We start from the raw sequence: 22,736 nt of genomic DNA on the forward strand, positions 1-22,736 counted from the left end.
CTTGCAAATAACAATAATAACTTTGCATTTCTTGTTGCAGGGATAAATTTACTAGTATAGCAAACATAGTCAACACTATGAGTTTAATAGCACTACATAAGGTTAGTTTAGTTTTGTTTCCTTTGAATTAGGCAAAAAAAAAAAAAAACATTATTATGAAATAGTGTATATTCAGAACTGTGTTCAATATAAAAGCTTTCAGAAAGCGTTGCTCAACAATTTGATTAATCCGAAATCACACTATAAATAATTTTTGATTATAACAAGCACTAATTAAGTCACGTGTACGTAACCAAGCAAAGTCGGCAAATTCCCTTTAAGTGTTATTCGATAGTCTTTGGCATTACATAATCAGCTTTTCAAATCTAAACATTTCGTTGATTTGGTCGCCATAGAATTCGTAATGGAATATCGCTGGCAGGACAAGCCACCCAAAGTGAAAATGAAATCCACTGTTGTCAAGGCAACGTTTGTCAACAAGCCTGTGACGGTCCTGAGCATTTCCGGTTTGTGGAAGAGACGCATGCAAGCGGTAAGTGCATTTTGCTGCGATGCGATAAAAGTTATGTAGCCTACAAGTGTTTTAGTTTATATTATGATATATTCTATCGAGAGAAACAAGCTTTAAATACACTAATATGTTTTTAGTGCTTTACCAATGTACATGTAAATGTCTTTTTTGTATGTCTTTCGTAGAATTGCAGTCGACTTTTGCGGAAAATGTCTGATTTAGCGAAAGAGAAAGCCGCACGTCTGCTGAAGAAACGTGGGAGTGTGTCTTCTCTGAGCAGCCATGAAGTCAGAGCTATGGCCTTTGGCAGAAAAAAGGAGTGAGTTACTGTCATTACTAACTCACATATCAAAATAATAGTAAAAGTGGGAAAAAGGTGTGAGTTGCTGTCATTACTAACTCACATATCAAAATAATAGTAAAAGGGAAAAAAGTGTAAGTATGTATCATAAAGTAGCATTTGTCATTCTCTGTAGCTCCATCAGCACTGTGTCCTACATGGAAGAGCCTGGACATCATGATGATATTCCTCGACCTACAGTGCAAATGGAGAACACCTATCGGCTCAGTGAGTCTCTTTTCCTTGACAGTGATATATGGAGATACTAATATCACCAAACAAATGATAGACATAAAGATCCACCAAAATGATTTCACACGAAATAAACCAATAATTCCAGTATATTTTCATGTCTTTGTTGAATGTGTCATAATATATTATGTTAAATGGAATATGAATTTTTCGCAATTAAGTGAACATCATTGCTGTACACTGGTAGGGTAAGTCGGGGGAAGAATAATTAAAATGAAATATTTTTTTCTCCTGACCATAGATGACACAAAATCTTTTGATGAATGGCTAAACTAGATGAAATGACTAAATTAAAAATAGCTATTTATTCAGTGGAAACAGTTTTGAGATTAGGCCTAATTGATCTAATTTTGTGTCTAAATATTATTCAGTTTTCCATGAATAAGATGCTCATTTCAGACATCTTTGTTTTCATTAAAACCTATAGGTTAGTTGAGTGAAATCATTCAGTTTGCATTCATAGTGTTGCTGTTATGACATATTCAAATAAAATATGGGCTGTTAAATATGTAAATATTAATATGCCTGTATATAAGTCATAGAATAATTTGACCTTTCAGATGAATCTCTTTGATTCTGCTTTGTCTGTCATCAGTTATTTCAATTATTCAACAAAAATTAAATAGTTGGTTTAGTATTTTACGTTAATGACACTTTAAAAGTTATATAAATATTAATAAGAATTATAACAAAAGTAATTTATACATTCTGTGAAAGATAAGTCAGGGGAGCTTTTTACCCCAGTAGTGTGGGGTAAGATGGCCTCTTTGAATAATTTTTAATTTTGTTCTATAACAACTAAATTAGCAAATGTTTCTATTTATTTCCTATAATAACACATTGGCTGATGCACATTATTCCTAAGGGGGGCATCTTCCTCCATGTTGCCCTATTTTAATAAGAAATATTCTATTTTTCCCCCATTTCTTTAACCAAAATGTTTTAAGTAAAGCATTTAGTTTTATATAATTTCATAGAAATGCTTCTTCAAACTGCAACACAAGCATATTAGTAGGACAGAAAGAAGTTGATTCATACATTTAAATGTATGTGGTTGAGATTATCACTGGTAATGAGGTCAAAGATATCATTTGCTAGCTATCTTCTGCAGTAATGTGCATTTTATGAGTTCTATATCAGTAATTCGCTGTAAATGTTGGAGCAGCCCCCGCACGACGTTTCCCAGTGATAACAGTCACAGACATTCTGAAGGACGTGTTGACCAGCTACCTGCAGGAGGAGAAATATGAGCCCGAGCTGTGCCGGCAGATGACCAAGACCATCTCTGAGGTCCAAAATCCTTGCTTTTAATTAATTACATGACAGATCAATAAACTAAACATTGACTTATTGTATTTAGCACAAGCATGTTGAAGTTATAAATATAGAAACTGGAATGAATATATAGTATGGGCTGCTGAAATCTTTGTTGTTATTGCAATTTCAGGTTGTCAAGGCCAGGGTTAAAGATTTGATGATTCCTCGCTATAAGTTCATAGTCATCATCAGCATTGGTCAGATCAGAGACCAGAACATTCGTATGGGGAGCAGATGCCTGTGGGATGAGGCACGCGACAATCTCTCCTCGCACACTTTCAAAAACAGCTCGCTCTTTGCCACCGCGACTGTCTATGGTGTCTATTTTGAATGAGTCTGTAAGAGTAGACCTTAGTCAGGGTTGTGCCATGTTTCATTTTTGACAGGAATGAAACCGAGGCGTTCAATGGATTGTACTGTTGTTTAACAACATACCGATTGTTCAGCTTTCCAAAAAAGTTTCAGTAGACAAAAACTCCATAGAATAGGTTTGAAAGTTGTGAAAAGTATGTGATCTAGGACCTTTCTACAGTGTGAGCCGTTAACTGTACCTCCATTTCATCTCTGTTAAATTCCATATGGCCTCCAACCTGACTAAAGTCTATATCAGCTGGGTTTTAGTGACAAGTGAATTTAGTGAATGAGCACCACATAGAGTAGTGGCCAAAAGTGATGTCCGGCATAGGAAAATTATATATTTTCCTAAAATTTTGATGGTTTAATCAAACTTGAAAGGTCATTAAAAACAAATCTCCCCTCCGGACATCACTTTTGGCCACTATTGTACGTGCGCTCTGATCATTCTGAAGTTATTGCCTGTGATGCTATTTAATATTTATATGATAGAAGCACATACTGGACATACTGGATTTAACGGCCATTGTCTTAACAAGGAAACGATTTACCTCATATAAACAATTGGAAATATAAATATCTTTCCGTGCATTGAGTTGAAATGTCATCAGTTAAATACCTCATTGTGTTTCATACCTCATTGTAAGTTAATAAATCTATATGTCAATATCATTTGTTTACTATTATTGATTTGTTTTGAGAACATAGACATATTTTCTTATACAGAAGTGTTTTCAAATATTATTAACTGTTTCAACTGCTATTGTTTGGCAATTAATTATTGGAAAATTTAATTGACAAAATATGAATTTATTGTACTGATGTTTCAAAGCCAGGTTGAGCTGTACAGTTGGTGCGTTATTTGTTAATAACTTAATATAATATTGTGTAACTCGTGAAAACAACTATGTTTTCTGTATGTTTCCTATACAGAAAAAGAGGCATTTGAAAATATGAACTTTTTTGGTGAACTTATTTTAAATGCCTCACTTATATTACACAATTCTGATTCAGTATTTTCATGGAATGTTTATTACTGCATAGGAGAAAGCAGAAAGCATCTCCATACTCCACTGTGTCTGTGAAGAGGAAAAATTCATGGATTTCCCCCCTGCCATGACCCTTGATCCCAGGTAAGACAAAACACACTGGAACTGAATAATTTAGTTAAGAAATACTTCTTATTTCTACGTGGATTCCACACATACCAGATGTGGGCCAGATCTGGGCCATCATGGCAGGAGGGAAATCCATGGATTACTCTTTATTACAGTGGAGTTTGGAGATGCTTTCTGACTCTGGTGATGAATAACATCATCCTCCTCTCTCCCTACATACACACTAATTTTTGAGACTATGTATCACTTCTCCATTCAAATAGGTGAGGTTTGAGGCATGTACAGTAAGTTCGGCTTAGGGGTGTATCAATATATCGTGTCACAATATATCGTAAAACAAAAATGCAACAATATGTTTCGGTGCATGTCTCTTTAAATGATAATGAGCAACTGCTCACCCCACCCCTCTGTTCCATGGGGCGATTATTGAGTGTTTAGGCTTTTTGAGGATGAAAAAAAAAGAGGAGTAAATGGATTTTTTTCATTGTAAGGTGAATGTGTCCACACACTGCAAATACAAATTTATATGCAAACACCATACAAAAGTGAATTTTGCATACGATGACCCCTTTAACACTTGATTTCCACATTTTTGGACATATTTTGTTTATTTATGTTAATAAATGCCTCTCCGAGGCCTGACACCACTCCCACTGTGTCTGTCGTTTGCTCCTCCCGCCACAGTTCACAGACATAACCGACTGTGTTTATGTGAACTTTGTGTGTTTTTGACATAACCGTGTGTGTATTGTACAGTTTAAGCTCAATAAGACATGAAAGAAAACTTAGTTTAATACTCAAGGGATGAGCCGTCTGACATCCAGCTCTCTGTGCATGTGATTTGGATGTGTGCACTCAGAAAGCAATACATCAGGGCCCGTTTTCATAAAGATTCTAAGAATCCTCTCAGAAAACTCTTAATTTAGCTTAAAAACTTTTACGCAGGAGTCTTAGCGATTCGGGGCCGATCTGAGAGCATCTCTGAGTAAGGAAAAGACAAAAACTTTCATCTTAGTGAGGAGGCGGGGTTGACCCCGTTGCTATGTATGACACAATCTTTTGAAGACTGTGATTGGTTGGTTGTCCAAGGAAAAAAAGAGTGATTTTAAGTATAGGGTGCATTCTGAGCCTTCACTTTGAAATTACATGCGGAATTTTTCCTATTTGGCCGTTCTCACACACACACACATTATATATGTGTATATAAATCCTTTTTTTTTTTTTTTACCATGCTGTTAATTTCCTATAAGGTATTTGATTGGCTTAGAATGATAAAAATTGTTCCACTCTTTCCAGTTACACTGATTGCTGGCATGTCTATTTAAGTGGTGGTTTGAATGTTGGTTTTAATGTATCAAACATGGAATTTTCCCAGTTGCCAAATATCGTAATGTAGTGATTACTTTAATTTCTTGCGCTATGACATTTCTGCGCTGTGTCAGAGATGTTAGTGCGTCTCTAATAAGATCAGTCACAAACATGATCCCTGCACGATCTAATCTATAGCGTCTTATTAACTCACTGTCATCCATTGTCTGCAACACATTTCTTCTCCTTCTTCGTCTTTCTGCCATGTTCTCCTCTGCTAAAGAAACTCTTAAGCCTCTTAAAAGTCCTCGTCCGTACTCCTAACAATTTTGACCTTAAGACCTCTTTTAAGGGTTAAGATGCTTTCTGAAGTAATTTTTTCTTTACTAGGATTTTTTCTTTCATTTTAAGAGTAAACGCCCACATTTCTAAGAATTTTCTTAGAATTTTGTCGCTAGGAGCTACTCTTTGCATTAAGATTCTTTATGAATACGGGCCCATAACTTTAGACTGATATGGCTTTAAAAGCATGCAGATATAAACTTTCATGATAAAGAAAGGACTGCAATGTCACATGAGCGTGAACACGATAGAGATGATTATCAAAACCAAGCAGATGTTTTAGTTTTTTCAGAGTAGCTGAGGCGTGAGCTGTACAGGCTCCGCCTCTTCTGGAAAGCGGGACGGGTAGCAGCAGCTCATTTGCATTTAAAGATACATGCACAAAAACAGGATGTTTTTCCTTCAACTCAAAAATGGGCATTTACAACATGGTATTATAAATGATTTGTTGGGACACCTGAGATTTATACTACATCTTGTGAAAATGGGCATAATGGGTCCCCTTTAACAACTTCAGAGATAATGGTTGGTCTTTCTTGATAGATGATACTGTTAAATATATTTCTAAATCTAATCTATGGAGAAAGTGAAATTCAGATTGTAACTTCCAGAATGCGACACATGCACTCTATTAGAAGGAGAGACCAAAAGATGTTACACAAAACCGACTTGTATTTAGATTATCTGTTATGTAAATCTTTTTAAACATGCACTTTCTTGAATCTGCTGTTATTGATCTCTGCTCATAAAGATCACACCTATGTTGTATTGGACTACTTTTGGATCCATACAAATAGGCTACAAAATAGTTTATTGTCATCCTTAAGTTTGAGTGGCAGGAATATAATAAAACTCCTCTGAAAATGTATGTATTGCTATTTACCAACAAATTTGCACTCAAATCAACCATATACATATTTTCTTTTTTTGTTCAAAATGCTTTTATTATTAATTTTACAGTATCTCCTTGGATATGTTGCATAAAATTCAACATTGGGTATACATTAATAAAAAATAAATCCTAATCTAGAATTCATCCTTGCTTCTAGATTTTAACCTTTTTTAACAGCAATTTTTAAAAACATTAGTTTAGTGTCATAACCATTTTAAAAACAAAAAGCATCATGATATCAAAGTTTTGGGGCTCGTAGACACAAAACCCAATATAGGCCTATATTTTTCAGTACAATCTGATGGCACTTGAAAACTAATATACTTCAACTAATACTTCAAAATCATTTTTTGCCTTTGAAGAATTTCGTGGAAAACTACATCTGAACGTTTCTGAAATGTTAATATTAAAACCATTTTCACTTTTTGAGAGTTTTTTTTTTTATGTAATTCAAGTCCTCAGAAAAATATATAAAAGCATTTTGCAGAGAGAGGATGATGAAGTCTCTTGTGTTTCTCAGCACATGCGAACAAGATCACTTTTTCTACAGCCCACTGTACAGCACGTGGAGGGCAGCGTTTCCAATGTGTCTCTTCTTACTCGATCCATTTCCGCAGAGGTCTCCGTATCAGCAGAACCTGTGGAAAACCATAATCATGTGATGTAAATGATGTTGGTTACCTCCACAGTTGCTGAATGAGTTAAACACAGAAGGCATAGGCTACATACAAGCAGCAGGTGGCGCTCAAGAGCTGAATTCAGAAAAACAGTTCTAGCACACATCTCCTACAGTCCTACTATTTCTGCAATCTCTTTATATGGTAGAAAGAGTATGCCAGTGTGCCGTTCCCAAATTTAGCCAAGGTTTATAATTATGCTTTAATTTGACTGGATTTTGATTTTATAATTATGCTTTGATTTGACTGGCATAATTGCATCATTTCAGTGGTCTTGTGAGATCCTAAAGGTGAAAACTACATTTACATGAGGATGCAAAGTTACTGCACTGCTTAGCAATTGTAAGTAAATTCCATTCCAGGTAATTTATAATCGATTCCTTATCAAATTTAATCATTTTTAATTATCAAATGAATGAATTTTAATAAAAAATATAAAATAAAATATTTTTATAAAATAAGTAAATTAAAATTAAATTAGAATAAATATATCATTGTATAAAAATATCTTTAACAAATAACCTATTCTTCAATTTTCCAGCTAAGTATATTACATTATATTTGTTATTATATTATAATATATTATATTATATTATAAAAGGCACACTAATTTTAACATATAATGCATTTTATGAAATTTACATTTATGTAGGCTATATAAATTTTGAATACTATTATATAAAAAATATCCAGTTCTTCATTTTTGCAGTTCAATAGATTACATTATTGTTTATTATTATATTATATTAATTATATCAAATTATATATACTAATTTTAATTTATAATACATTTTATAATTTACATTTATTTATATAAATTATTATTTTTTAATTATATTTTGATTATTATTATTATTATTATATAAAATTAGATTATTTTCTTAATTTTTGCAGTTAAATAGATTACATTATATTGTTCATTATATTATATTATATTATTATTTTTTAAACATAGAATACATTTTATACAGTAACTAAAATTTCAGTAGTTATAGTAATAATCAACAACATTTACACTGGGATAATGACTGCTAAGCAACGACTAAATCTATACTGACCATTTACGGGGTCCTCAGACTGGACCCGCCTCCATCTAGAACCCCCACACGTGTAGACGACCGCCCGAAAAAACTCCCGGCCACAGAGTCTCAGAGCTTTCTGGGCCTGGGCCGAATCTGCCCAAGCAGCAAACACCAACAGCACAGCCAGCAGCACGACCTTCATGGCTGGAAATAGTGTCAAATCTGGCTCTTCCGCTGAGTTTATAGATGTCTTTTGTTAGCTTGTGTTTTCTGACTTCAGAGCGTCTTCATTTATATACTATGCAAAGCATGATTTATGTGTTATTGACGCACTTCTTTTCCGTGACCTTTAAAATGAGGCAAAATGACCCAGAAAGCAGACTTCCATTTGACAAAATGGGTTTGTCGGTTTTAAATAAATAGATGATGTGCAAATGGTGTATCAAAATACAGCTAATTTAACAAAGTGGCGTGAGGTCTTTGTTTTATTTGCTACAGCAAAGTGCTCTTTAATGACGTTTTAGAGATCTATGCCCATAAAACTGAATATGGCAAATTTGAGCATGTGTCACACCAGCATTATGGTGCGACACCAGGATAATGACAGCACTTACTTCCTCCTAAACCTTGTTAATTTGACCTAAAAGGCTGAGCACCATAATGCGTCGATTTATTTCTGGCTGGTAAACACTTTGTTGCCAAGTGCTTCCACACAACATCACTGTTTACTGGATCAAATGCCATCCTGTAGTATTTGGCACAGGCTTTCACATTTAGATTGAAGTCATTCCTAAAGGAAACGTCTATGAGTCGTCATAAGATATAACCTACCTAATTCTCTCACTTTGTGTCATTTGTTTTATGTAACTGTCAGTTCATTTTTTTATTTATTTTTTTACATTGTTCATAAAGCAGCAGCAACTTGATTGACAGTCTGACTTGCTTTTGAACAAGCGGATGTTAGAGTTTAACTTTATTCTTTATTTTCAAGGATAGCCCCTTGAGATGAACCATCTCGTTTTCGAGGGGGTCCTTACAGTACAAAGAAACCAACATCATAATAGAAAATCATAATTAAAGAAAATACAACACAGGACTATAACAAAAATTTAGACACATTGACATTCACATTCATACACATGCACACAATGCTCCCACAAACCTAGTTCTTTCCCTTTTGGCCCATACCATAATCAAAGACAATCTGTGAACCATCTGCGAAAATGCAAATACAAAATCAAGGTGTATGCAAATATGCTTACACACATCCATATACCCATACAGATACATAAATGCAAACATGTACAATAAACAGCAAAAAAAACAAAACAAAAGTGATCAGAAACAAGAACACGATGTCTGAAAATAAGTAAGAAGAGATGATTTGAAAACATAAAAAGAGGTTATAGATCTGAGCGAGCAGGAAAGATTGTTCCATTCTGATGGAGCTTTAAATTTAAATGCACGACGACCTATTTCTTTGCTGATTCTGGGTGTATGAAAGAAGAGCTGATCCGTATGCCTTAAGTTGTACTGTGTATGAAGAGGAATTAGGTAATGTTTCAGATATGGAGGAAAATTGAAATGAATACACTTAAAAATAAGTAGTGACCAATGGAATTGCCTTCTACATTAGTTTCTGCATTTGACAGTGGTGAGTTCTATAAGGACATCTGAGCACAAATCTACAAAGACTATATAATACAGAGATAGTGCGAAGATTTGAATCTGAGGTGTTCCCATATACACTCACCTAAAGGATTATTAGGAACACCTGTTCAATTTCTCATTAATGCAATTATCTAATCAACCAATCACATGGCAGTTGCTTCAATGCATTTAGGGGTGTGGTCCTGGTCAAGACAATCTCCTGAACTCCAAACTGAATGTCAGAATGGGAAAGAAAGGTGATTTAAGCTATTTTGAGCGTGGCATGGTTGTTGGTGCCAGACGGGCTGGTCTGAGTATTTCACAATCTGCTCAGTTACTGGGATTTTCACGCACAACCATTTCTAGGGTTTACAAAGAATGGTGTGAAAAGGGAAAAACATCCAGTATGCGGCAGTCCTGTGGGCGAAAATGCCTTGTTGATGCTAGAGGTCAGAGGAGAATGGGCCGACTGATTCAAGCTGATAGAAGAGCAACTTTGACTGAAATAACCACTCGTTACAACCGAGGTATGCAGCAAAGCATTTGTGAAGCCACAACACGCACAACCTTGAGGCGGATGGGCTACAACAGCAGAAGACCCCACCGGGTACCACTCATCTCCACTACAAATAGGAAAAAGAGGCTACAATTTGCACAAGCTCACCAAAATTGGACAGTTGAAGACTGGAAAAATGTTGCCTGGTCTGATGAGTCTCGATTTCTGTTGAGACATTCAGATGGTAGAGTCAGAATTTGGCGTAAACAGAATGAGAACATGGATCCATCATGCCTTGTTACCACTGTGCAGGCTGGTGGTGGTGGTGTAATGGTGTGGGGGATGTTTTCTTGGCACACTTTAGGCCCCTTAGTGCCAATTGGGCATCGTTTAAATGCCACGGCCTACCTGAGCATTGTTTCTGACCATGTCCATCCCTTTATGACCACCATGTACCCATCCTCTGATGGCTACTTCCAGCAGGATAATGCACCATGTCACAAAGCTCGAATCATTTCAAATTGGTTTCTTGAACATGACAATGAGTTCACTGTACTAAAATGGCCCCCACAGTCACCAGATCTCAACCCAATAGAGCATCTTTGGGATGTGGTGGAACGGGAGCTTCGTGCCCTGGATGTGCATCCCACAAATCTCCATCAACTGCAAGATGCTATCCTATCAATATGGGCCAACATTTCTAAAGAATGCTTTCAGCACCTTGTTGAATCAGTGCCACGTAGAATTAAGGCAGTTCTGAAGGCGAAAGGGGGTCAAACACAGTATTATGCTGCGTCTCATTTCTCTGTCTTACCCCTTACTCTTACCCCCTTCCCCTCGGTTTTGCGCGTTCATGTGAGGGGAAGTGGTGTCCCAATTCTCATTTTGATTAAGGGCTATGGCCAAGGCGTAGGGCTACATAGCCCTTGAAACGAAGTTTGCGGAGGACCACACTTGAAAGAGAGGGGTAGGAATTTCTCAGAAGTGAGTCACACAAATGTAAGTATTTTCAGCAGTTGAATGACACTCGTGTTTTATGATACTTTTAATAAAATGTTCAAGCGGTTTTAATTGTAATGTTTTTGTTTTGAATCGCTAGTTAACCGCTAGCTAGCAGCTATGCGCTATTTGCCGTTTGCTAATGTTTTGCTTAGCTATGGTGTCGCCGGCACCGCCGTTAAATACAATAAAACAATGTATTTGACTGATGGCACACAAGTGTGCAAAGATAAAGAGAGGCCAGGCAATCGAAATCACAACCCGAGACGACGGCATCTTCGTTTGTTTATGTCAACGCGTGATCACCTCTGTTGACGTAGCAGCCAGCTAGCGGAAAGGGAAGATGACGCAAACGGTAATCGAGTGGTGTCTCATTTCTTAGAGAAACATTCTTCCCTCTACCCCCTTCACTCGGTATCGAGGGGCAAGGGGAAGACGCAGACAAAGGGGTAGGGGAAGGGGAAGGGGAAGGGGAAGGGGAAGGGGAAGGGGAAGGGGAAGGGGAAGGGGAAGGGGAAGGGGAAGGGTTAAGACAGAGAAATGAGATTGGCCCTTAGTATGGTGTTCCTAATAATCCTTTAGGTGAGTGTATAGCATCAGCATAATCAAGTATTGGAAGTATCAAATGAGTAATAATTATTTTCCGAGCCTGTTGTGAGAGCAATCAGCAGGGGTGCGTTTCCCGAAAGCATCGTTGGCCAACTATGGTCACAAGTTCATCGCAATGTCCATTGAACTCTATTGGTAACGACGGAACTTGCGACCATAGTTGGCCAACGATGCTTTCGGGAAACGCACCCCAGAGCGATGAAGTGACTTCAATTGACCATATGTTTTCTTGCAGATTGAGTTAATATGAGGTTTGAAAGAGAGCTGGGTATCAAGCCAGAGACCAAGCTATTTCAATTCTTCGACTTTTGTTAAAGCTGTTCCATCAAGAAAACTAATAAACCAGTTTAGATAAAGGCAAAGAATTAGGTCGAGTGCAAAACAACATTCTGTAAGATTTTTTCCTGTTCAAGAGGAGTTCATTAGAAGAAAACCATTTTTGAACTAAGTCCGTTTGTAGAGAGTGTTGGATTTGTGAAATGTCAGACCTGGAGGAGTATATTGTAGTGTCATCTGCATAAAAGTGAATTAAACAGTCAGGACAGATTTGCGGTAAATCATTGCTAAAAATGTAAAATAAAAGAGGCCCTGAGGGTGAACCTTGTGGAACACCTTTATCAATCAACTTTGAAGTCTGTCATTGAAATTAAGACAGTTTTGGAGCTATTTGAGGATGAACAAATGCAATGCCTCTGTAATATTTTCTCCTTATGGTGTTGTATTTGTTGTTGACCCACAGGGCACGGAAGCAAAAGAGAACTATAAAATCTTATCTCCGATGTTTATAGACATATCATATGAAGTTGTAAAATCTCAACCAATACATGATAGTCATCCTGGTATTGAACACCAGCACTTTACTTAGCAGTTCAGAGCTTGACAAGCTACCCTGCTGAAAAATCCAGCATGAATTCTGTGCTTGTTATTGCTTGTATATTTCTATATTTAACACATTAATGATGTAAAGGAAAAACTGATTAAAACGTGATTTATTGTAATATATGATTATAACTTTGTCATTTATTTTGCTCTCTCTGTTGAAAGTGGAACTGAAAATTGTAATTGTATTAGTTATCACTATAACGTTTAAAAGGATGTGTACACAAATCAGTTTAAAAAGAGCTTGTGTATATTGCAAAAAAAACAAACATTTAGAGGTATGTAAAAAAGGAAAGTACCAAATAAAAGCATAAATCATAAGCAGTTTGTTCGATCGCAGGGGTTATGAGAAGAGCTCTCTCGATGGTACAGTTAATAACAACTTGATTAAAAAATAGGCCAGATGATGTGCACGGACAAAACAAATTATAATAAATAGGCTACTGCTGACTTTAAATTAAATCAAATTAAATCAAATCAAATTGTTATTTTTAGTTAGGCTATATAATGTACAAATAATTTCTCTTCTTAAACCCTAAACGCATATGCCTTTTGATATTTGCAATGTAAAGACACTTCGAACAGAACTGTCGTTTAAAGGAGATTGATAGGAATGAGGGTTGCACGAGAATCTCACGCGATCCAATAGTTGAAATTCCATCACAGCAGATTCAACGAAGGGCCTTGTTCTTCAATTAAGAAAGAAAAAATGAAGCATGTTGTCCTTTCAAACACACTGGCGTTTATCAATATAAGATGTAGCCTTTAACTTGATCAATACTATTGATTTAATAATAAGATAATTGAAGATGTTTGTTTGTCCACCAGGGGGCGCATTGAAAACAGGTTCGCTCTGTCTGTAGGTCGAGCCCTTGTTTTTGAACAACACGTTCGCTCTGCATTCCTAGAAAGCCACACTCTTCACTTAGCTGACAGTTTTGGCAGACACCTTTGCACATAAGGTGGGGTTTACTGTGACGTTCAACCTCTGAAAATATCCTGTATTCAACCTGCTGTGTCTTGCCTCGCCCATTCGAACATACTTGTAATGCCTGAGGGGAGGAATCTCCAGTTTTGCATCATGTTTTCCAGTAAATGTGATCTTATTTGCTTTGTACAACACATGCACAAAACAACAAATCAGAGCTCTGATAGGCTGGCCTATTTATCACCAAATCACCTTCCTTGTCAGTTTAACTGCTTTGTGATAGCCTAAATCATTTAGAGTCAGTATTGGACAATTAATTGCTTCATATAGCCTACTATTTAGATAAAAGAAGTACAATGTGAACTTTGAATAACCTCAAGAAGATAATCTGTATGATCTTACACTGGTTTCTTTCTGGAAGAGAAAGTAGTGATATATAACAGGTCTATGGCCATAGCCTGCCAATGATAAGCTGTTTACTCTAAGTATGGAAGTGTCAGAGCTAAAGATAGCAGTAATGTGCGCTTGCAGAAGCAACAAGTGCAGCATGTACCACTTCTGAGACTTGCGTTCACTGCTGAAGAGCTGTAGATGCCTTACGTTGATACCGCTTTATAAAACTTGTATGAGGTGGAAAGATGGGCCTTTTGCCCCACACACGGGGTAGAAGGCTCACCAGCATGGGGCAAAAGACACAAAGTATTGATACAAATACTTTAGCTAAAATAATATGTTTTTAATAATGTCTACGTTAATACTCGTTCAAAACAATCACAAAGTTTGCACTATTTTCGGTTTATTTTGATAAATAAAATAATTCATTTTTGTTCAGTACACAGGCTATACTATCATTAACATAAGTTAATTTTAAAAATACAGAAACAAAATGATTATAGTCTGAAAGCATTGAAGGAGATCCCATAATAATTGAATAAAGCTTTACAGTGGTATGTGATTAATATCATATTTTTAAATATGCTGATTTCATTAAAAATATGGTGATTATCGCACACCCATATTTAACATCTGAATCTAACCATGTCATGTCAACAAATGAAAAAGTTAGCCAGCTATTTATTATCATGTTAATTATTGTGCCTTTAGTCCCGACAGCAGGGGCGCCTTTTACCCCAAATAGTAAACACTATACTTTTACATATTCTTCCGTTATTGAAAAAATGTTGCTTAAATTACCTTGAACAAAACTGAAAATCATTAACATGACCTTTGTCTCAAAATATAATTTAAGTTGTCATTTCTACATTTTAAAAGACATTAAATATTAGATCAAATTAGCACAGAATCAACTTTGCATTGCTGTCCGCGATCACGTCAAGATAAGCCAAATTTCCACGTGCATCATCAAAAGCGTTTTTTTAAGAAAAGTGCTGAGCTGATTTTTTGTGAGAATAAAGTCAAATGTACCTTTAGCCCTAACTAACATTATCACATTATATTATGCCTTAGGATCATATACTTAAAGGTGCAGTAAGGATTTATGAGAAGCACTGTTGATATTTGAAATAATCAACAAAAAATCTACCCAAAAGGATCACACTACTAACTTGATAGCTCCGCCCTCAAATGTACAAACACTATGGAACACAGGCCCCTCCCCCTCACGAGTGGACACGCCCCTTACTGCTGATTGGCTGTACGTGTGTTCTGGTGCTCAGGTCAGATCCACTTTCAACAGCATTTCTCAGAATTCGCTTACTGCACCTTTAACGCAGGTTCATATTGTTAGGAATATCATGCAACTGTGATTGATTCATTTATTTTTATGCACCTAACAGGGAACGTTCTCAGAGCTTCCCCATCGTTTCCCCTTCGAGCTTCTCTCTTCTGGTAATGTTAATAGAATGTTTGTTCAAAGTTATCTGGTCTTTCATAACGTTTTCAAAACATTAGAACAAAAATTTTATTTATGCATCATTCATGGAACGTTTTCTGAAACATTTCATTTGGATGTTAGTCTAATGTTTTTTTAAATGTTACTTGCTACTTTTTTTTTCCAGATGGTTCAGGGAGTAACGTTCCCATAATACTTGCAAAATGCGAAAATAGAGAAAACATGCCCTTAATGTTTTTTGCAACATTCTTTTAACCAAGAAAAACTTTTTTTAAATTGATGTTTTGAACGTTCTGAAAACATTCAGAAATAACATAACTCAAAACGTTCTTAGAACATACAGTACCAGTCAAAAGTTTGGAAACATTACTATTTTTAATGTTTTTGAAAGAAGTCTCTTATGCTCATCAAGCCTGCAGTTAAAAAAAAAAAAAAAAAAACATTAATATTATGAAATATTATTACAATTTAAAATAATGGTTCTCTTTTTTAATATATTTTAAAATGTAATTTATTTTTGTGATGCAAAGCTGAATTTTCATCAGCAAGTACTCCAGTCTTTGGTGTCTTATGATCCTTCAGAAATCATTCTAATATGATGATTTGATACTCAGTTATTATCAATGATGGAAACAGTTGTGCTGTTTAATATATTTTTTTGGAATACTTTTTTCAGGATTCATTGATGAGTAAAACGTTAACAGCATTTATTCATAAAAACAGCATTTATTCAAAATAAAAACATTTCTAACAATATAAATCGTTACCATCACCTTTTATCAATTTAACGCATCCTTGTTGAATTAAAGTACTAATTTCTTTAAAAAAAAAAAAGTTATTGTTCCCAAACTTTTGAACGGTAGTGTATATTGTTACAAAAGATTTCTATTCTAAATAAATACAGTTCTTTTTAACATTTTATTCATCAAATAATCCTGAAAAAAGTATCTCAGGTTATAAAAAAAAATATTAAGCAGCACAACTGTTTCCAACATTGATCATAAATCAGCATATTATAATGATTTCTGAAGGATCATAAGACACCAAAGACTGGAGTACTTGCTGATGAAAATTCAGCTTTGCATCACAAAAAAAATTACATTTTAAAGTATATTAAAAAAGAGAACCATTATTTTAAATTGTAATAATATTTCATAATATTACTGTTTTTTTTTTTGTTGTTGTTGTTTTTTTTACTGCAGGCTTGATGAGCATAAGAGACTTCTTTCAAAAACATTAAAAATAGTAATGTTTCCAAACTTTTGACTGGTACTGTATATTTGTCATCTTGGTGTGTTCATACACTGAAAAACAATTGGTGTAAATTTTCAGTCAGGAACCGCTAGTAAGTTTCACAAAAAAAATTACGCCAAAGAAAAAAAACAAAGAAACGCCAAGTAACACATTGAATTAAACTTGGAAAAATGGAAGTGGAAACTTCGAAAAACAATTTTTTACGGTGTACAGTACATGCAAGTCGTTATATAATGTTTGTCAATGGCTTAATAATGAAATGATCAATTATCAACTAAATTAAATGTTAATAACTGTGTTTTGTTTATTTAGAATGCATACAAGTAAACACACTCGCTTGCGTGTGCCTATATTTAGCTTGGTCTAAAGTTTAGGATGTGCTCAAGGTTTAAGATAATTGTTTTCCATTTGTTTTGCCTAAGAGTTCATTTCATCTTTGTATCAGCCATGCAGAGGTCAGGGTCTGTGAGATGGTTAAGCGCAAACAAACTGATATGAGGCAATTTGCAAACTATCATTATTGTGTATAAACAGTAAATAAATAATAATGTAATTGCAGCGTCTGTGACTCTACATAAAAACACATGCACACACAATAATCCCCCCAGTCGTCTGAACAAACTGTTGCTGATATGTTTACAAGCTCCCAGCATGCATTTGCAGCATGAATCAATTATGTCGTTATAGGATTATTTGATTTTGTTGTTGTCAGTGTTCGTTATTTGTTGTGAAATGACTTGGCTATCAGCAATTCAAGGGTCCTTTAAAAATCAAACAGCAGAAACAGAGAGACTCATAAGGCACAGTTGAATGGACAACCATCAGTCAACTGGGAATGGGATCTTATGCTCACTGGCTTATTCTTGTCTTCAAATATACTCCAAATATGCTGAAAATTAAACAGTTATTTTATATTGAAAAAATTTTTTGACAATATTTCTGTTGTTGCTGTATTAAGAGACTTCTTTAAAAAACATTTTAAAAAATCTTACCAACCCTGAACTTTTTTGTATTTGGAAAATAATTGTAAATCTTTGCTAAGCTGCATTGGTTCTGCTTTATTAAAATGCATAGGCTTTGGTGGAGAAACGTCGCAGCAGTATGAGGAGAGGTAATAGTCCAACATTGGATAGAGGAGAAAGTTTAGTAATCAGATCAGGTGTTGAAACAAGAGAATCATAGAAAGGGGTAGAAATCAGTTTAATCCTTTTTTCCTCTTTTTTTTTTTTTTTTCTTCTGCTCTGATTTTACAAAGCTGCATCATAGACTTCTGAATCTCACACTTCTCCCAAATAAGCCGCGTGATTTGACGTATGATTCATGTCTGTAGCAAAAACAGTACAGGATGATTTAAATGCCAAAGTTTAATACTTAGGGATTTTTTGAAAATCCCTAAGAATGAGCAATAGCAATAGTGGTGCTTTAGAAATTCATAATAATGAACCATTCATAATAATGAGGAAACAAGAGTGCATTGTGACCAAAAACTATGTTTTCCTTTCAAAAACTACTCTTTTTTTTTGTGGGGGGGGGGGGGTATTAAAGGGTTAGTTCACCCAAAAATAAAACTTCTGTCATTAATTACTCACACATTGTCATTCCAAAAGTTGAATGACTTTCAGTCATCTTCAAAACACAGTGAAGATATATTTAATCAAAACCTGATAGATTTATTAAAGGGTTAGTTCACCCAAAAATAAAACTTCTGTCATTAATTACTCACGCATTGTCATTCCAAAAGTTGAATGACTTTCGGTCATCTTCAAAACACAGTGAAGATAAATTTAATCAAACCTGATAGATTTCTATCCCTCCATTGAAATTCCACTCAAACTTTGACGCTATATAAATATAAAGATATCATTAGGTAATCCATATGAATCAAGCATTTCTTCAGAAGAGACACAATCACGCATGAACAAGCCTCAACCGCGCAAGTATTTATTTTATGTATGTTTGTGCATTAATCAATGTTTGAATAAAAGCCAATTAAATTTGTTCATCGTATTAAGTGATTGTGAAGACTTGGATTAACTGCTCGATTCATATATGGATTACTTTTATGATGAACTTTTTGAAGTTTTGGTGGAATGGACTTTCAGTGGAGTTACAGATATCGCTCAGGTTTCATTAAAAATATCTCCATTTGTATTTTGAAGATGAACAAAAGTTTTAAGGTTTTGGAACGACATGAGGGTGAGTAATTAATGACAACATTTTAATTTTTTCTGTGAACTAACAAGTCAGCATGACCTCTGATACATTACCGATCCCGAATAAGTTGGCAAAACTCAAAATATTTGAGGAAGTTAATAAATTCAAAGATTTAAGTAAGCAGAACCAGCGGATTTTTGTTTTGAACTCATACATTTTAATTGCTCTTAACTTGAAATATTTGAGTAAGCTAACTCATTAAGTACATTTCACTTAAATGTATCTTGTAATCTTAATTTAAATATTTTTAGTAGTGGAAACTTGGCTATAGCTTTAATAGGTAATTCAGTCAAATCTAACTTGCTAATTAACACAATACGTTCAGCATTAGCATAGCGTAGCAATTGCTGAACGAGTACGACAATGTAGCACATTTAATTGATCTGTTCTCAATCCAGGCTCATGCTCCACTCGTCACCATGATTAAAAAAAAAACACATAACAGAAATTTTGCACAAAAACTTTATAACACTTCATTTCAGCATTTCTGCGAAAATCGCAGCCCAGTTTCAGTTAAATTCAAGTTTGTCTAAATTAAAAGAAACAAGTTTAAAAAACTCAAAACAACGAAACAGTTCAGATTACTTAAAATGTGTCAGTTTTGTGAACTCAAAAGAAAAAGAAAGTTCTATATACTTAATTTGATTGAACTAATTTGTTTCATTAAAGTTTACCACTCAAACCAATGAGTTATTTTGCACAGTATGGTTTACAGGTACTTGACCTCTCATGCATAGATAGATTCTGTACTGTTGCCCTGAGGCTCAGGTCACAAACTCAGTGGAAGATCAATGGACTTCTGGATCTGTTTGGTTGTGTAGGTTGCCACAGCAAATCGAGAGTTATGTTTCCAGTATGAGGTCATGTGTGCTGAATCGATGTTGACCTGAAAAAACTGACACACATGTTCTGAAAGTACACGCAGGTGCAAAGTGCAGTGCGTATCTGTGCAGGTGTGTGCTTGAGACTTACACTTTAAAGGCCCAATGAAATCATGCGATGAGCAAAGTTTTCTCTCTTTGCTTTTAACATACAGTAACACTTAAAGAGTTGGAGATGTGTTTGGAAATGCCAGCTTTACAATTAGATGAAAGTTGTCCATTAAGATCTCCAGTCGAACATGTGAGTTATTTGAATGATTTTGTTGTTTCTGCATTATTTGACATTTAGACTATATAGGTGTCTCAAATGCATAATTGGACTAGACTGTTTTTTAATGATTTGCTGGTTCTTTAAAAAAATTGAGTTACCTTAATATTCGATAGATTAAAATAGACTGTTGTAACAATTTAAGGTTATTTGCCAAAACAATATGTTTAGTTAAAGTGACCATGAAATCAAAATTGACAATTCATATATTTTTATGGAATATTTCAGATAAATTATTTATCTGTGCACATAATTATTTTTTTTATTCATGTGCCCTCATAATCTTAAATCAAAATATCTTCCCCTCTGATGATGTGTTTACTGATGTGTCACTCACATGACATCACAGCAATAGCAAACCTCAACCATCCAATCAATTCCCAATGGACAAAATCAAGTCCTGCCCTACATTTCTTATTGTTCCAGAGGCCGTTCCACTCAGATATACGTCACAATTGGGAAGAAAAGACTATCGCAAATTATGATTCATGCCGACTTTAATATGATTTAAGATTATTAATTATATCTTCTCAATTGCGCAAAAGAAGGAATTAAGTTGTCCGGGTTATTGCTATGTCCTCAGTTTCTTTGTGTTTTATGGTTTTCCCTGATCCTGTTTGCCTGTGTTCTCATTCATTATTAGTTTCCTTGGTTACTGATCATGCCCTAGTTTGTTTCCATTGTTTCTCATTCACTACACACCCGTTCTGTTTCAGTTAATTAGCTTCCTCTGTGTATTTAATCCCTGAGTCCTCCTGTGTTCTTTTCCTTGTTTCAGCAATTATGCAACATAATTTCAGCAATTATATTGAAATCATGTTGGTTGTGTATAGTGTTTGTTCCTCCTGAGTTCATTAAAAGTATATTTATCGCGCATTCTGATCTTTATTGTTTATATACGCTAACCGTTGCATAAGTAAGTTTAATTACGTTTTCTGTTTCAAACTGCACTAAGATATACATTTGCATTATGCTGCCTAAAGGTGTGGTCATGTTTACTGTTGTTCAATGAATGTTTGTGGTAGAAAAACAGTCATTTCAATAGGAATCCACGCAATCAGGAATTTCCTGTCAGAGCGAAAGATTTTCCCACACACATTTGACAACAGATTCAAGTTGGTCACATGGATTTGCTATGTTGACCAATAGAAAGCTGCTTCGCTGAAATGTTGCTAATGCGACTGCACATTTAGACACAACGACAGATTAGCTATATTGTAACAATTATTTATGAAATTGATTTGATTGCCTTAAAATTAAAAAAATAAATATTTGTTGTGGTTTCTTTAAAAGTTGCTGCCTTAAATTAAGAAGCCTACAATCAACCTGGATGTTTAAGTCATTTCAACCTAAATTTCATTAAACTGACTTAAATGAGTTGATTCTTGTAGAACTTATAAAAAAGTTGAAAATTGCTTAACTTATTTTGATGAGTTAAGGCAATGTAAAAACAAATGTTGTCATATCTAATTGATCATATCATTTTTTACAGTGTGAAGAAGGAAGGGGCGGGGCTAGGGAAGAGGGACATTTAATTTGACAAACATTTAGACACCCATGTGTGCAAGATGACTCATCAGTAATTTTGTTCTGTTTTTCTGGAAGAGAAATACTGTAAATTTTGAAATATGTTTTTGCTGAAAGATAATATTTTCACTCATTTCCACACCACAGTAAAAAGGGTACAAAAGCTGTCACTGGGGTAGTACCTTTTTTATACACATTTGTACCTTATTAACCACTAAAAGGTGCATATTAGTACCCTAAAGGTACCATTTGAAAGGGCACCGCCCCAGTGACAGCTTTTGTAAAAAAATAAAATAAAATAAAAATTCTAAGTGTAGTAAACTAGCATGTAAATGCAATGGCTGCTAAAGCTAATAAAATTCGACTAAAATCCATTGTGAATGGTAATATGACATAACCAACAACTCTGATATGTACAGCACAGAAAAATAAACCACTGTAATGTAAAGAAATGCTTTAACTTTCACACTTATTTCAAAACAAATTTGTGAAATCAGAAAATAATATGTATTTATGTTAAGATGAGCGTCTGTGTGTGTTTGTAAATGAATGAGGAACTTATACCTCTCTGTAGGTGCAATCTTGCCGATCACCGTGAAACCTTAAGAGTGAACTCATAACCACAATCATTGAGTCATGTATGACCTGTAAATGAATGCTTTTCTTGGAACAGCCTCAACAACTTTCTGAACTGTGTCTTTGATGTGTGACAGTGATGAGTAAAAAGGATACAGCATTTTGCCATTGGCAGGTATATTGATTTGTGTGACATATGTGTAAGTAATATGTATAAAACTATGTTTTATAGTTTTAACTATAAAACTATGTACTAAAAACAAAAAGTACCTTGATTTACCATTCAAACTAGCATTACAAAACAGTATAGTCTAGTTAAAGTAGAAATGTCTGATAAACTTTTAGGTGGGCCAAAGATTTTTTAGGTTTGGTCGTAAAAAACAGGCTCTAACAAAAAAGTATGTTACCCTGGGTTTGGCAATGATTGCTCAGTAAAACTATAATAAATATATTATGTGTGCATGTTTCTG

At 34.8% G+C, this 22,736-nt stretch overlaps 1 protein-coding gene across 1 annotated transcript; it reads left to right on the forward strand.

Moving 5' to 3' along the window:
• Positions 1–480: 480 nt before the first annotated feature.
• On the forward strand, positions 481–3,445 carry dynlt5 (dynein light chain Tctex-type family member 5). The gene is made up of 5 exons (XM_079876822.1): positions 481–532; positions 697–830; positions 988–1,079; positions 2,269–2,393; positions 2,551–3,445. Exons 1-5 carry the CDS (start codon positions 524–526, stop codon positions 2,752–2,754), a joined length of 564 nt encoding a protein of 187 aa, XP_079732948.1. The 5' UTR covers positions 481–523; the 3' UTR covers positions 2,755–3,445.
• The last annotated feature ends 19,291 nt before the right edge of the window (positions 3,446–22,736 follow it).

This window comes from Squalius cephalus, assembly GCF_949319135.1.
Source record: "Squalius cephalus genome assembly, chromosome: 7".
Lineage (NCBI taxonomy): Eukaryota > Metazoa > Chordata > Actinopteri > Cypriniformes > Leuciscidae > Squalius > Squalius cephalus.

What these genes read in the sequence shown, in the direction of transcription:
- dynlt5 (XM_079876822.1), top strand. An exon ending in GCCTTTGGCAGAAAAAAGGA is followed by an intron (nt 831 to 987) that starts GTGAGTTACTGT and finishes CATTCTCTGTAG; the next exon opens with CTCCATCAGCACTGTGTCCT. An exon ending in TGACCAAGACCATCTCTGAG is followed by an intron (nt 2,394 to 2,550) that starts GTCCAAAATCCT and finishes TTGCAATTTCAG; the next exon opens with GTTGTCAAGGCCAGGGTTAA.